The 17,589-nt window shown below is 37.4% G+C and overlaps 1 protein-coding gene across 1 annotated transcript in view; it reads left to right on the forward strand.

Annotated features, from left to right (window-relative positions):
- Window positions 1-16,177, forward strand: part of LOC112044614 (serine/threonine-protein phosphatase 2A catalytic subunit beta isoform) — a 33,310-nt gene extending 17,133 nt beyond the window's left edge. Inside the window, exons 2-7 of the mRNA XM_024080499.2 lie at window positions 316-525; window positions 7,235-7,539; window positions 9,301-9,486; window positions 10,338-10,391; window positions 10,685-10,764; window positions 11,537-16,177. Coding sequence (XP_023936267.1) covers window positions 316-525; window positions 7,235-7,539; window positions 9,301-9,486; window positions 10,338-10,391; window positions 10,685-10,757 — 828 coding nt within the window. The 3' untranslated portion in view covers window positions 10,758-10,764; window positions 11,537-16,177. The remainder of the gene's footprint in view (window positions 1-315; window positions 526-7,234; window positions 7,540-9,300; window positions 9,487-10,337; window positions 10,392-10,684; window positions 10,765-11,536) is intronic.
- Window positions 16,178-17,589: the final 1,412 nt, after the last annotated feature.

Genomic DNA, 17,589 nt, shown 5'->3' on the forward strand with positions numbered 1-17,589 from the left:
GCAATGCTAAGAACATAAATAAATATGGTTGTAAATAGGTATTAATTTAGCAATGTTGCTATCTATGTGAATAACGATTCCAAGTTTCTTCACAATCGCATGAATAGTTTTGGAAGTCATAAAGTTTATGATTGTCACTACGCAACAATGCTGTTGTACCTACTAAATGGTGCACAACTTCACAAACAGACAAGAACAACTTACATTGGCTATTAGACGTCAGTCTGCTATACCATAACACGTTTTCCGTCGCTTATATTCTTATGGTATGTCATTAGCGTCGAATAAAGGCTGAAATGAATTTATTGTTTGCAGGCAAAGGAGATACTGACTAAAGAGTCAAACGTGCAAGAGGTAAAATGCCCAGTGACGGTATGCGGCGACGTCCACGGCCAGTTCCACGACCTGATGGAGCTGTTCCGCATCGGCGGCCGCTCGCCCGACACCAACTACCTGTTCATGGGCGACTACGTCGACCGCGGCTACTACAGTGTGGAGACTGTCACATTGCTAGTTGCACTAAAGGTACGTACATCGGCGGCCGCTCGCCCGACACTAACTACCTGTTCATGGGCGACTAAGTCGACCGCGGCTACTACCGTGTGGAGACTGTCACATTTCTAGTTGCACTAAAGGTACGCACATCGGCGGCCGCTCGCCCAGCACTAACTACCTATTCATGGGCGACTAACCGCGGCTACCACAGTGTGGAGACTGTCACATTGCTAGTTGCACTAAAGGTACGTACATCGGCGGCCGCTCGCCCGACACCAACTACCTGTTCATGGGCGACTACGTCGACCGCGGCTACTACAGTGTGGAGACTGTCACATTGCTAGTTGCACTAAAGGTACGTACATCGGCGGCCGCTCGCCCGACACCAACTACCTATTCATGGGCGACTAACCGCGGCTACTACAGTGTGGAAACTGTCACATTTCTAGTTGCACTAAAGGTACGTACATCGGCGGCCGCTCGCCCAGCACTAACTACCTATTCATGGGCGACTAACCGCGGCTACCACAGTGTGAAGACTGTCACATTGTTAGTTGCACCAAAAAGTACGTACATGGCAGACGCTCGCCCGACACCAACTACCTGTTCATGGGCGACTACGTCGACCGCGGATACTACAGTGTGGAAACTATCACATTGCTAGTTGCACTAGGTACCAGATTAGTCAACCGTGGTTACCACAGTATGCCGACTGTTACATTGCTATTTGTACTGGAGGTACATACATACGTGGCCTCTCTACGAGATCATGGGCGATAACGTCGGCCGTCCAGTACATCTATACTGGCGTACTGTCACTAACGTTAGGCGTAGGTACTTATTAATGGGTAACAGTTACATGGAAGTAGTCGCCCATGGACACCAGATACCTGTACTAGCGTGATAAACATATCTCGAGACGTGAGAAAGACATTCTATCGAGCGATAGCGGCGAAATCGAAAATATTGCTCTCTGATATTTCGATTTGTTATTGTTGACGCAAGCTGTGTCTGCTGGTCATGGGCGACTGTCACATTGCACATTGTCGCTTCTTCCTTTAACTTTTATCCGAAACATCGAATTCTACGCAAAGGTGAATGTTTCTTTTTTTATGTACATTTATTTCTTGTTAGATCGTCATGGCATACAGATATATAATACATACGGTTTATATCCGCCGATTACATTTTTGGTCGCACTCCAATTAACCAAAAAAAAAAAAAACTCCTTAATATGTTAATAGATCTGTATAAGAAATATCTCTGACGTCATTCTCGACGAATGCTTATGACTGATCATCCAAGGTTTAAAAATAGCAAGCGGGCATGCTTATTAGGTAAATTATATTATTATCATGGTAAATATATACGTCAAGAGGACGGAGGAAAACAGGAAATAGTAGAAATAGGTACCCATGACGTAGAATTTATTAGCTTGTAACTTCGTACCTACCACGTATACAATATAAAATAATTCGTCACGTATACAATAATCGCATCAACCTGTAGTGGAGCTGTATGGTGGGTCTAATCTCCAAATTTCATTTTTATAATAGTCTAAGATACGACATTAGAAATGCATACCCTCATCTGTTATTTAATAGTGATGAGAAATAAATAATAGATCATATTCAAAGTGACACATTGCATATAGGTTGCCTAATTAAATTACGGCCAGACACATTTTTCATATAAAATCTAGGAAACCATGAACTACATGAAAGGCGACCTAATACATTTAAATTAAGCATTTCTTAAGCTTCATTTACATACATATTAGACATATTAGGCGATGAACTGATGAGGGTATATAAATAACATTACTTATAGTTTTTTACAGATAGCATGGGCACGGTGACAGTTCGTTTAACTATTGAAAGTTTGTCGCGATTCACGATAATAGTACGTATTATGAACGTCATAAGGCAACTGTCACCGTACCCATGCTATCTGAAAAATACTTTAACTGTGTAACTCTCAACCTCAAAGTTACAGTGTAAAAGCAGGCAACCTTTACTTTTTTTTTCAATTATATTGGGTATATTCTATTAACTAGTGTATGATTTTTTAAATTAACAATGAGGGAAGGAGATCAAATAAATTAAAAAAAATAATCATCATTTAACACAATCGGCCGCAATTTAACTATGTACAATATGTCAATGTAAATATTCTCTATCCTTTATTTCTTATCCCAAAATAACAGATGAGTTGACTACAATCTCACCTGATGGTAAGTGATGATGCAATCTAAGATGGAAGCGGGCTAACTTGTTAGGAGTAGGATGACAATCCACACTCCTTTCGGATTCTACACGACATCGTACCGGAACGCTAAATCGCTTGGCGGTACTTTTTTGTCGGTAGGGTGGTAACTAGCCACGGCCGAAGCCTCCCACCAGCCAGACCTGGACCAATTAAGAAAACCTCAATCAGCCCAGCCGGGGATCGAACCCAGGACCTCCGACTTGTAAGTCCACTGCGCCACGGAGGCGTCGTCGTTTGATGCGATGCGTCCGACACGTACTATGCGGATCTGTGGACGCCTACCATTAGTGTACGTCTACTTAACGTCAGCGTATTATATTCATTTACGATTTTCTTTTACTTCCTGAGTGAAGGATAATAGGATATAATATTTTTATATCTAAGACAGTACCAGGTAACAGGCTTACTTGGAAGTGGTACAAGTTTATTTGAGCTGTTTACTGGTTGCCAATTTTAGATCGCGTGTAACTAGGGTTGCCAACATTTTTTCAGAAAAATATAGTATTTTTTAAATTGACTAGTAGCTTTAAAAATATAGTACGCTTAAATATAATATAGTATTTTATGGAATAAGCAAAAAATCAACATTAAAAAAAAGCAATATTTAATTACTCTTGTCGCATTTTTCAAGATTCTGAAATAAGAGAGTGTCATACTGTCACATCTGATTTTTAATTTTTGAAAATATTTTTTTTTATTTTGTTTGCTTAATGTTTGGAACTCAGTAAGATAGACTAGTTCAGATATGCTAGACGCTATCGAATCTGTTGAAAACTAATGTTCATAAAGATTTAAAATGAAAATTTTGTTTATTAGATAGCATTGTTGAAAATATAGTATAATTGCGTATTTCTTTAACAGTATGTAGTACGCAGACCTGAAATATAGTACAATACTATACATTATATTGAGAGCCGTGATGGCCCCGTGGATATGACCTCTGCCTCCGATTCCGGAGGGTGTGGGTTCGAATCCGGTCCGGGGCATGCACCTCCAACTTTTCAGTTGTGTGCATTTTAAGAAATTAAATATCACGTGTCTCAAACGGTGAAGGAAAACTGCATACCAGAGAATTTTCTTAATTCTCTGCGTGTTTGAAGTCTGTCAATCCGCATTGGGCCAGCGTGGTGGACTATTGGCCTAACCCCTCTCTTTCTGATATGATATGATATGAGACTTAAGCTCAGCAGTGAGCCGAATATGGGTTGTTAATGATGATGATGAAGATACATCATAGTAAGGTTGGCAACCCTACGTGTAACACATCTTTTTCTTAGACACCTCTGTGTACCAAGTTTGAGACAGTAAAAAGTTACAAATTCATTGTTATCGTGTTTTTACAACCGGCACAAGTCGTAAAAGCGACTGGCAGTGTGACTCACGTGCCAACGCGAAGAATTAGCACCATTTTGAACACGCATCCGACCTTGATCACGTAAACTCATTCAAAAATAATATCGGCCACCCAGAAGCGATCTAACGTTTTGGGGCATTAAAAAAAAATTGATTGAAAGCGCTTCATGAGTTTTTTTGTTACTTAACTGGCTGGTTTTTGGTTAACATGTTCGGTTGTCTATCATGAGTCTTAGTTTCGATTTCTGGGGATAAAAATAAAAGGCTTAAAGCGCAATAGTCAAGGAGAAGTGAAAGAAGAAATAACAAAAATAAATAAAAAACGTTAAAATTAATTAACAATATTAGCACTTCGTTGGTTAGATTAGAATAGAAACAATGTTAGTACAACACGTAACTACAGAATAACTTAAAACAAATACGTTTATTTCATAGAATTACGTAATTTTTAATAATATGTACATATTTTCCTAAGTTTACAGATTACAGTCCAATGTGCCTAAAAATTAAAAATATATACTCACTGTTAGTATAAAATGCAATTATTCTGACCTGGTTTCTTATCATCTAAAAAATATATGTATCTACTAATGTTTTTAGAACAAACAAAACAAATAGAATATTCAAATCGCTCACAACTTTTAGCGATATTAACCAACGACATTTTATGAAAAAACAAAAAAATCAAATTGGTGATAGATTTTCCACCATCTGAACAAAACGTGTTTATCAAAATTCGTCACGTCGCTCTTCAGAATGTATTTCCAACTTTCATCTCCAATTAAAGAGGCCCAGATATGAAAAAGATAAGTTCGCGTAAACCTATTGTTTCGAGCATCAGTTACGTAATCGAAGTATGAACTAGCGGACGCCCGCGACTACGTCTGCGTGAAATTCAGTTATCCAAAAATCCCGCAGGCACCATGGCTTTTCCGAAACAAAAAGTAAACTATATGTTGCTCTATCTTCTAGTGAGTCCCAATAAAATTGGTTCAGCCGTCCCAGTCCAATTAGTCCTGACAAACAGACAAGAAAGAAATTGAAAAAAAAGTTCGAGCTTGTTTTGTTTATCGTCGTGAAAATAACTAGTACTTAAAAATGGTTGTTTTGTAATATCACCAACAGTCGCGGTTTTATTCACGTAGTTCCCGTTCCCGTAAAAATACAGGAATAAAATATCGTCTATGACACTCACAAGTAACGTGGTTATGTAACGTTTTTAACGTGGATTAGTAAATCCAAAGTTTACACCTACAATGCTACAAACTGGCGCATACCTACCTTACGTGGCGCAGTGGTAAGCGCGGTGGAATTTCAAGACGGAGGTCCTGAGTTCGAACCTCGGCTGGACCGATTGAAGTTTTCTTATTGGTCCAGTCTGGCTGGTGAGTGGCTTCGGCCGTGATAGTTAGCACCCTACCGGAAAAGACGAACCGCCAAGAGATTTAACATTCCGTGTCGTGTATATCGAAATAGGTGTGGATTTTTATCCTACGCCTAACAAGTTACTCGACTTCCATCTTTGATTGCATCATCACTTACCCTCAGGTGAGATTGCAATCAAGGGCTAACTTGTAAAGAATGGAAAAACAACTTTACCTTTATAGAATTTTGGTAGGTATGGAAGATACTTATAAATAGAAGATGATGTAAACTTCACATTATTCCACATTAAGCATTTTAAAACATTCGGCTACCCTTCAGAACACTGTCCATTTCAATGTCTAAATTACAGAGGTAATTGCACGTCGTGTTACGCTAATTACAGTTGTAATTATTAACAAAGCGGTCCGTTTAGTACGTATTTATGTTAGAAGCGGTAATTCTGAAACGGTCTAGTCTGCTATGATAAAACTGCTCATTTGTGAAAGTAAACTGGTTGATAATAATCTCGATTACAACAGTAATATACAAACAGTGACCCGAGTTTATCAAAGATATACCATCCGATAACGATGTATGTTAACAAAAGTTATTTTAAACAACACTAGCAAACGCCCGCGACTATGTTTGTGATTTTTTTTTACAAAAAAGTATGTAGGTATATTGCACATACATACATGTAAGATTATGTTATAGGTACTTATATGATAAATAAAAAAAAAAAAACAAAAAACTACTTCAAAAAATAAACGTAACGAAATTAAAAAAATGAAAAATAACATACATAGATACATAGATAGATATTTTTTTTTATTTATTGCACATAAAAATATATATAAACTACAATAAAAAAATAAGTGTTAATATGCACAAAGACACTATAATATTTTCTAGGTGGGTATACACCTTGTATATGTACAATCTATGTCTTCGGTAATTTATTTTAAAAAAAAATTTATGCTAATGTTGTATATTTCCAACATTACTTACTTTACTTTAGTGTCATCTTTCTTTTGATTCATTCCTAGAAGCGAAGATTGCTTAAAAATTACATTAGGAATGGACTTGAAATGACGCTCTATCTACACAGAATTGAATTTCCAACCTTTTAGATGAATTAGTAGACGAGCAGCTAGAATAGAAATAAAGTGGTCCTTTTGCTTATTTACAGAAGGAGAGAACTATATTTTATGGTTGATAATTCGTTACAAAAAAGTCGTTAGAATAGTAAATTTCATTTTTAACATATCGAAGGAATGTTTGAAATGGTATTAAATGGAATATACCTACCTATATGTATAGTTGATGTTTGTTTTTTGTATAATTATTACGTAATAGGTTGTTACCAATCTAAAAAGACACCCGCTAAATACGTGACTTTTTTTAAATCCACTTTGAAGAGTAACAGACATTTCTTAATCGGTACATTTTGTCCCTTATATCCTAAGTAAGGTAATGAGATAGCTAATGATCACTGCTAGTCCCTTAAAGAGATCGCTTTACATTTTTAGTAACCCTGTTTATGATAGATCAATTGTGTCACCATTATGATGCCTTTCGATAGCCTTTTTCAATTTTTGATTGTCAGATAGAGTTAATTATCTTTCTGGTCTTATGAAATTCAAATAATTAGCTTAAACAATTTGCGCAACACCTTCAGTTTTTTTTTCACTAAACCCAACTATTATTATCTGTTATTTTACAAACTAATCTATTGTACATTGTTACGTTACAGGTCAGATACCGTGAGAGAATAACAATCCTCCGCGGCAACCACGAATCGCGTCAGATCACGCAAGTGTACGGCTTCTACGACGAGTGCCTGCGCAAATACGGCAACGCGTCCGTGTGGAAGCACTTCACCGACCTGTTCGACTACTTGCCGCTGACCGCGCTGGTGGACGGCCAGATCTTTTGCCTCCACGGTGGGCTGAGCCCCTCCATCGACACGTTGGACCACATCCGCGCGCTCGACCGCGTGCAGGAGGTGCCTCACGAGGGGCCCATGTGCGATCTGTTGTGGAGCGACCCTGATGATAGGTGAGTGTGGGTTTCTCTTCACGATCTGGCCGCGTGTCAATAATGTGTGTGATTTGTACGACTCCCTGTCGCTCTCGGCCCATGGGCCTATGTACGATATTCGGATGTTGTGGTCTTTCTTGTCACGCCTTAGCAGCACTTATTGTTGTGTGCTGGTGGACGGTCAGATGTCATCCCTTGGCGGATGCCTGCGACAAATACTGTTTCCCTCCCTTTTGGGTCATATTTTGAGGATAGACATAATGGTCTTCAACGTCACATACACATGTGGGTTAATTGTGGAAAGGTAACAGATAGGCAGACTTAGTTTTGCATTTTAATATTAGTATTGATCTATTGTACATTGGATGAGGTACAGGAATATAAACCAATGCACGCCATAACTTTTGTTTTTTACTTTGTTTGAACCGAACAGCATTTACGTGTTCCGTTTACTATTTCTGGGTCACCCTTTGTCGGTGTAAAGATCGATATCCGCAAATAAAACCGACCAAGTTTATATTTTAATCTGGTAAATATAGTATTGTTGAGTCTATAGATAGCTTTATCTTAACCGCGTTAGTCATTCGCTTCTAATGTTACGACAAGGGCACGCGTTAATGGCAACCTCGTGGCTCGTGTATAATTAACTTAAACAACTTGGGAAGAAAAATGTGGTAACATTTCTAGAAATGGTGTACAAAGTTTGGTGCATCGCAGATGTCCTGTCTGATGGTATTATTCTAGACTAGCAACGTCGCGTGATTTCACCCGCGTGGTTTCCGTTCCCGTAGGAATACGGGGATAACATATAGCCTATAACACTCGGGAATATAGCTTCCCAATAGTGAAAGAATTTTTCAAATCGTTTCATTTCATTAGTTTTATAGCCTATTCAATGCAAACTAACAAACAAACAAATATTTCCTCTTTATAGTATTAGTATATGTATATTATGTTGGAGAGTATGCTCGGCAACTGTTTGATCTGGAGTTATCTCATGGTATATTTGCTGTAGGCTCTTTGCACCCCCAATACACTTCACTTCATGTAATCTCGCCTCGCCTCGCACAACTTCCGATTGTTGTAGTTTTTTGTCTTGAGTCATAGGATTCCAAGCGTTCCGAGGTTCGAACACGAAGCGCATCGCTACAATACTCGGCTCACTTTAGGACTTCGATAAAGCGTCGAAACGAGTAGTGTATTTGATGCTTTGTGACCGCAACATAGTCGACGGGGGGTTCGATTGAGCAGAAGCTTGACCAGAAAGCCTGAGAGCTTGATAATGAAGGCGAGGACTCAATTATTCTTTTCTGATTGTGTAAGTGGGTTTGGGCGAGCGCAGAAGCATCGCCTGATAGGGCCCGAAGGCAGAAGCAGAGTAGGCGGAACGACTCTCTAAAGTCTCTTCTGAGACTTGTACCTCGGCTTAGAGGGCATTTCGGGAAGGGTGTTGTGGCCTGAGTGTATCAGTCCGGGCGCCCCCGAGATCGTGAGTTAAAAAGCCCACGTCTGGGTGACGACCGATATCAAAGATGCTAAATATGTTACTTGTGGGGTAAATATTTGTTTCTCTTTCTCACTAATGCGTATGTGATAGAAGCAGATGGGGTATATTTCTTTACCTTTCTTTTACTACCTTGTCGTCTGTTATTTTTTTTGTCACTGATGTGTTTGCGCGTGTGATCTGCAGAGGCGGATGGGGTATATTTATTTACCTATGTATTACTGTTTGGTTGTGTGTAATTTCTCTGTGTCACCGATGTGTTTGCGTGTGTACAGAGGCGGATGGGGTATATCGCCGCGCGGCGCCGGCTACACGTTCGGGCAGGACATCTCGGAGACGTTCAACCACAGCAACGGGCTGACGCTCGTGTCGCGCGCGCACCAGCTCGTCATGGAGGGCTACAACTGGTGCCACGACCGCAACGTCGTCACCATCTTCTCCGCGCCCAACTACTGCTACAGGTACCACTTTATCATCATCATCGTCATCTCCATCATATCAGCCGATGGACATCCACTGCAGGACATAGGCCTTTTGTAGGGACTTCCAAACATCACGATACAGAGCCGCCTGCATCCAGCGAATCCCTGCGACTCGCTTGATGTCTACAGTTCACCTGGTGGGACCAACACTGCACTTACTAGTGCGGGGTCGCCATTCCAGCACTTTGGGACCCCAACGTCCATCGGCTATTCGAACTATGTGCCCCGCCCATTGCCACTCAGCTTCGCAACTCGTTGAGCTATGTCGGTGATTTTGGTTCTTCTGCGGATCTCCTCATTTCTGATTCGATCACGCAGAGATACTCCTAACATAGCTCGTTCCATCGCCCGCTGTGTGACTCTGAGCCTTCTTATGAGGCCCATAGTTAGCGACCAAGTCTCGGATCCATAGGTCATCACTGGCAACACGCACTATACTACTTCACTCTTCATTATTTGTAAACCTTTGCAATACATTTATATAGTCATCATTGTTGACAAACCATTGGCCTAATTCACTAATTTGGTCTTTATTATCAACTTATTGAAGTGTGTGGACAACAAAGTGTCATCTACATAAATGATACACACTGTAAGTACCGGATGACATTTGTAATTAGTATCATAGTATGTGGATGACTTTGTTAGGTTGTTGATGATGTTATGATTTTGTTAGGTTGATAATAAAAACCAAAATAGGAAATAGGCCAGCATATTCGGCTCACTGTCGAGCACTAGTCCAACACGCTGGCCCAATGCAGGTAAACTGAGCCAGCTTGGATGAATTTGTATAGCTGTAATAGTTTATGAATGAGCTTGTATTGTTTCAGATGCGGTAACCAAGCTGCCATAATGGAATTGGATGATGCGCTTAAGTACTCATTGTAAGTATCACTAAATTTGTATAAAAATTTTTAAAGTTAGGAGAATTTTGTTAGACTAACTCATCTACAGAGCAACATAAAAGTTGTATAGATCATAATAATTATAATAATGTATGCACGAAACATGATTATTAGCGCAAAGTGATGACAATGATTTATTTATATCAAAATAAATCATAATCCAGAGACCAAGAGTCTCTGTCTGTGGATGTAAAGGATATATGATTATTGTTGTCACCTGTTGGTGTGAGTGCGTACCGGTACGCTGTTATAACGGCGGTGTGTCCTTCCAGCCTGCAGTTCGACCCGGCACCGCGGCGCGGCGAGCCGCACGTCACGCGGCGGACGCCAGATTACTTCATGTAGACTGTACGTGAGTATTGAAATTTTTATTCTATAATAAACTAGCCAAGGCCCCGCGGTTTCACTCGCGTAGTGAGAATACGCAGATAAAATATAGCCTGTGACACGCTTTCTAGAGGTAAATGAATTTTTAAAATCGGTTCAGTAGATTCAGATATTACCCCTACATCACCACAAACTACCTCTTCATAATATTAGTAAAGATTAAAGAATTTATTTATTTAAGATTTTCAATAGGGGAGCAGGGGAGTCTTTACTTTGCTTATTTTTGCTGACTAGGGGATGGGGCATAAATAATTGTAAATAATCTGCTTACGTAATACTTGAACAGCCCCTATGTTGGGGACTCGGAGGGTTATGATTCGACTGCTAGCTGGTAAAGTAAATAGTAAAATTAAGACACGTTATTCCAAAAAACAATCTAGTAACATTGTGACGTCACAAAATGGTGACAGCGTTCGTGACATTTGAAAAATTTGAAAAAATATATAATTTAAAAATTAAGTTTTATAAGAATTCCTTAACTTTTATTAATTAATATTGATATATTTTGAATCCTTATTCCATGTACTACACAAAATTAATATTTATATTAAATTTCATACGAGTCGACTACCCTATTTTGATTGATATCGTAGTTTTTTGCACTTTGTTACTGTACCAAGACAGCCTTTCATGCCCCAATGGGTCTTTATTCTATAGGTCGGGATACATTTGGCCACAGTAGGACTTTAATTGACGGATCTTCCATTTATATAATTTGATTGTATGTTTGTTTACAGCAGCGTTGGCGCACCAACAGTCGATGCGTCGTCCCCGCGCACTGCCCGCCCGCCCCCGCTCCCCCTCCGCCGCAGGCCGGGCGCTCGCTCGCGCCGTGTCATACAAGGCGCTGTGTATCGCTGCCGTGTGACGCACGCTTTACTACTGTTCGCATACACACGGCCACATTCTTATGGTAGGCGTCCACACATCCGCACCGTACGCATCCGACGCATCGCATCGAACGGATATACATAGATGCGATCCGTACGATGCGGGTCAGTGGACGCACTTGTAATACTTTATATTCAAAGAATACTAAATTCTACTGCTATCCGTTTGATGTTTAGACTAATTACATAAGTACCAGTATCGCACCCAAATTCAGGAACAAAATTGTCCTTTTCTGAGGAAAACGTGCATAGTTTGATTTGGTATACATCTAGAATACTAAACTAGAAGTCTTAAACGCCATTCAACTACAAAGGTATTTTTACGGATCTCTTTAACCGGCGAACACGATTACAACTAGGAAACATCGATTCTATAGAAATTTTGTAATCGCACAAGATCGTTGATTATATACTTTGACAGAAAGGTCCAGCGAGGCAGGTCCATATCTGATTAGTCTGAGGTTTAATGCAATGCGGATCAGTTTTACGTAACACTGAAGACGAAATCGTTGTTCTTTTTTGTTCTTAGTCACCTACTATTTGCTAGTTACGCGTGTATATCATTAATGCAATTATTTTTTATTATATTTGTTTACGTAATAGTTAGTGTTAAATTTTGATATACAAATCATGAAAAAAGTTTGTATATATGCGGATGTCAAGAAGACGCGTAACGTTTTTTTTCATGAGTATCGCCGGCTTCAGCACGCTGCTTGTAAACACTCATTCTGGATTTATTCTTTATTCTGTGGTTGAATTTAAAAAAGATGGTTATAAAAGTTTAAAGTTTGACTTCATCATTCAAATCATAAAGTTTCAATTGGTGAAGATTCAAATTGGCAAGTAATTCAAATATATTGTGTGAAATTCTCTTTATCACAAATCCGCTGGCACCATGGATATTTACGATTTAAAAGTAACCAATGTTCTGTTACATTGTTCAACTTGTCCCTTTACTAAAATTCATCAAAATTGGCACAGCGAGTGCTGAAAAAGCTTTGCTTTTGCTGCAAAAGCTGTGAATAAGGAAAAAAATAGACAGATTTTCGTATTTATAATATTAGTATGGATATATCTGGTATCTGTCTAATCGATAAACCTTGACAAACATTAGGATATCTCCTTCATGCTTACCATGTTCAAACACCTGTGCACGCCACTGGATGCGATACAGACGTAGGCGCTATTATCTTCACATGTTTACTTGTCGTGTGTAAAGGCAAGATCACAGTAACTCGGTGATGCTTCGATGTTGATTGTTTCTTAAAATAACCTATTGATAATAATAATAATAATCAACAAAATGGTTGTATATGTCATTTTTGTCATCTATTGTGTGTATGTATGTGATTTTTTTTTTTGCATGAAATTTAGGCGTCATGTAAGACGTTTCTTTGATGTCTTGATATTTAATTTTATTTTAGACTTTAATGAAACATTTTATTTGCACATATACTGAATAAAAGATATGTTAAATGTTAAAAAAGTATACAGAATTCTTTTAATATAATTGTTTATATTCCTTTTGAAGTACATATATATATATTTTAATACTAAGAGTATTGAGAATTGAATAATATTGGATTTGGAATATGTTACTTGTATTTTATATGCAATGTAAGGTATTTTAAGTTTCAAAAATTAGTGATGTGTCAATGGATACAGAATATTAATTTTGGGGTATTATTTGGAACATCACTATTATTTTTATTTAGTAAAAATATTGGAAACAACAGTTTGTTCAATGAAATACTTTACGTACATAAAAATAATATCTAAAAGTTTTACTTCGGTGTTAAACTTAAGAAAAAAAAAATATCCATCGTATTAAGTACTAGAAATATCTTAAAAGAAAAATATATATATATAATAAAATTACATTGAGTGTTTGTTAGACTTAAATCAAAACCATTTTTTTAACGCTGCGAATAAATTATCAATGTACTATGTGCATTTTCTGTGTTAATTTTGTGTTTATTTGTATTTTGATCGAGTCATCATTCAAAATGAACACATGTTTTTACTGAATGAAGAAATTTTGACTTTCATGTTAATCAATCATTCACATTGAAATACTGTGTTTGTTGTTTACAGTGGCGTGCACTTCATACATGCATTAAAGCTTTGCATACCCTAAGAGATTTTTCTCTAGATACTTATTAAATGCAGATTTTCCCAGTTTGGTTAATTTTTCTTACTAGTGCTTACACTGATCGACAACCTTATGCACGCCACTGGTTGTTTAGAGGTCCGTGTTTACGGTGTATTGGAGTTCAGGCAATTTATTTTATTATATGGCGGCTCCAAACGTTGGCCTTGCCGTTGGACGTCGTGCAGAGCCGGCATTATAGAAAGTAAGTGTTACTTTTGGCGTATGACAATGAACGTTATATAGTTGTTTTAATTTGCTGTTCTTTCCGAAAAATCGCAAAAAATAACCATTTATTCCTTGTACTTTCATAATGTCATAATATATTGTACGCAAAAATGTACTAAAACGAATGTGGGCTGTGTGTGTGTGCATTAGGGCGGGTTTACATTGCGTCAGTTGCTGACGAGTCGTTGCTGGTCCGTGATGACGTCTTAAGTGATTTCGAGTCATCGCCCTGACGTGACGGATTATGTGACGTCAAATTTGACACTCGATCAATTGGCACTTGTGACCTCACCCGATAAATGAACAGGCCAACGCTGGCGCGTCAGAGCTGGTTTAGTATTACGCCAATTTATATTTTGTAGCATTTACATAACGTCAGCAATAGACTAGTTGACCCTTTTTTTAATGGTTCATTATAGTTCAAATAGACTGAATTTTTATTTTCATATTTTTTGAGACGTGATTACATGAAAATTTAATAGTTTTTAAATATGTTTTTGACAATACGAGCTAAAACGCCTGTCGGCCATGACAGTCTATATTTCAACTGTGTCATGACGTCACTGTAATAAATCCGATACAAATGGAACGTTTGATAAAAATATTAGTTATCAATTAGTTCGACGTTTAGTACATCAAGTGTGTTAGTGACGTCACAAAATGGACGACAGCGTTTTTGACGTTTGGAAAAATTTAAAAAATACGTGATATTTAAATTGAGTTTTTTAATCCATAACTTTTATTAATTAATATCGATATATTTCGGCCCCTTATTCCATGTACTACACGAAATTAATATTGTTAATTTATATTAAATTTGATATGAGTCAACTACCCTATTGTTTTACATGAGCCGAGTGCTGGCATTGTGTGAATCGCTACTATAGAGTGTAAGTGTTCATTTACACTAGCGGCAACTCTGCCGTCGACTGCCGTTGGCTGCCGCCGAGACGTCGCCGATTGCAGTCGACTGCCGTTAGCTGCCGTCGAGACGTTGCTGACTGCAGTCGACTGCCAGTCGTCGGTACAGTTGCCGCTCGTGTAAATGAACCCTAAGGTGCGTTTGTGTGTATGTCATCTTGGGGCGGGCGAACGTCGTTAATATAAACATAAGTCACCGCAAATTTTTAGGTTCTTGCCCCCAACCGTCGTCAGACGTGCATGCGGTTCAACGATTTTATATATTTTTAACCGACTTTAAAAAGTAGGTTATTGTTTGTTTGAATGACAAAATTAACTTGGTTAGAGATTGATAATGGATTTTATAAGTATGCAAAAAACTTATAATTTTATTTATACGATGTTATTTAACGAAAATTCAGTGAAATGTTATAATTCAATATTTTAACATGTTTTACATTTCATTGTGAGACGGAATTCATACAAAGTTTTCATGTAAACTTGATAATTTTGTATGAAATGTTAAAATATGTTTTGGAATGTTAAAATTTGTTGTGATGATTGCATGTTAAGTCCCATTTAAATGAATTCCCAAAAAATATTTCCACTTTTTAGTAAGAAATTGCATTGAATACAAGAAATTGCTTGTTATTTAATGTATTGTAGTGTGAAATGTGTCAATTTATGTGTCTATCTAACCTGTCAAAATTTATCGTTTGTATATATATATTTTTTTTAGTTTTTTTTTTTAATATCTGTGTTTCGCATGTCGTCTGACGATGATCGGCCGCGCTGTTTCATTATGCTGGTATGTCCATTTGCGCGGACGACGCTACTAAATGATAATAATATAATTAATCGGTTCACTGTTGTATGTATGTATAACTTAATGTATCAAAGAACTTAGACCTCATTAAACAGCGTACATTTGCTAAAAAATACCAAAAGTAGTTTTATTTCCGTCAAAAAAAGTCACCATCGATTGGCGGTACCGTACGGTTGAACGTACGCTATGGACATACCATCATAATAATCTATGGTGACTTGGAAAAAAAACATTTAGCTTAATGAACAAGCCGTATAATTATTTCTTCAGATCAAAATCTGTAAAGATCCATATTTATATACCTATATGAATATTTGCATATAAATAGCGTGAACAAAAATATAAAATCTCGACATGATGCGGAAATAAAGGAACAGTTTTTTTTTTAATAAACGGCTCTGAGTTCTAATTCTATTAACAAACTAAGCACAGACTGTTTAAATTTCTTGATTTTTATATTTCTGATCAGGCTATATTATTTAAATTCTTTTTTACAAGCACATCAACACATACGTGCTTGTATATGAATAACCGTTAATATATCAATCACTTTACACTTTGTAAATGTAAAACCAATTTTTCATGCGTAGTTCTTCTATTCCTGGAAGACAGTTTACCTTTGGATGTAGTAGGAAGGTGACATCATTAACGTCTTTGAGTGTGTAACGTCAACACAGCTGAAAAAAGAGTTAAATTATTTAAAGTGAGACGTATATCATCGAAACCAGTTTATAAAAAAAACGGTTGATTAGTAGTCACAGGCAGATAATAATTTAATAATGTGTTTTTCAATGCTGACCCTCCTTTTTACTCCTTACTATTACATCTTGAGCCACAAGCCGTCTTCAGAAAGTAGAAAAGACTTTAGAAGGATTTTTGTGAGAACAAAAAACCAACACGTACGTTAGTACCTACTCGGGTACTAACGTACGTTGCTCGCTCTACGTAGGTACGAGAAATAAATAATAAACAACAAAAAAATATGTTGATGAAGGTTTTGGTGACTGAAATTGTGAAATTTGTTGAACAGGAACAAAATTCATGACCGTTCTACTAAAATTGTTCATTAATGTGGTTTGAATAAATATTTTATTCCTGGGCCCGAGGACTATTAAGTTTGCCTTTATTATTATAAAACGAACTTTTTAACGAAAAGTTTTTCATCTATCTATAGCATATTTTTTTATATTCTGTGTAAATACAACAAGACGATGTATGATTCTTGATTTTTTTATTATATTTAATTGATATGCAAGACTCGTTTACGTAATGGTAATCATGTATTGTAGATAATTGAAATATACCTACAACATTTATTAGATAACTTTCATATTTATAAAAACGAGTTAATTTTAATCGTGTGACATACCTAGTGTGCATTTTACCTTTGTGTGATGCATGGAATGGCAGAGATATAGAACTAGGCACCAAATATCAATATAATCCTAGCGTCCTTAATAGGTTGTCGAATTGAATTGCATTTTGTCGACTATATCCAGACGTAGTCGAAAAAATGCGGCGAATGGTTGAGAAAGCTGTAGGAGTCGAGTCGAATTTTTCAGTTTTTTGATAACATCGTAAGTGACAGCCCTGACGAGTTCATACAAATGAAAATATAATTTGGATGAATTTTGACAGTGCCGCTGGAAAAAGTGCCACCTCCACATTTGACAACTCCTATCAGTATCACTATTTTTCGTATGGGGTAAGTACAATGTGAAAAGGATGTGAATATTTTAGTGCTGTCAAGTTTAGTGTTATATTTTTGTACCTACAATCGAGTTAGCACACACATTT

Source organism: Bicyclus anynana, chromosome 19, assembly GCF_947172395.1.
Source record: "Bicyclus anynana chromosome 19, ilBicAnyn1.1, whole genome shotgun sequence".
NCBI classification, from domain to species: Eukaryota; Metazoa; Arthropoda; class Insecta; order Lepidoptera; family Nymphalidae; genus Bicyclus; species Bicyclus anynana.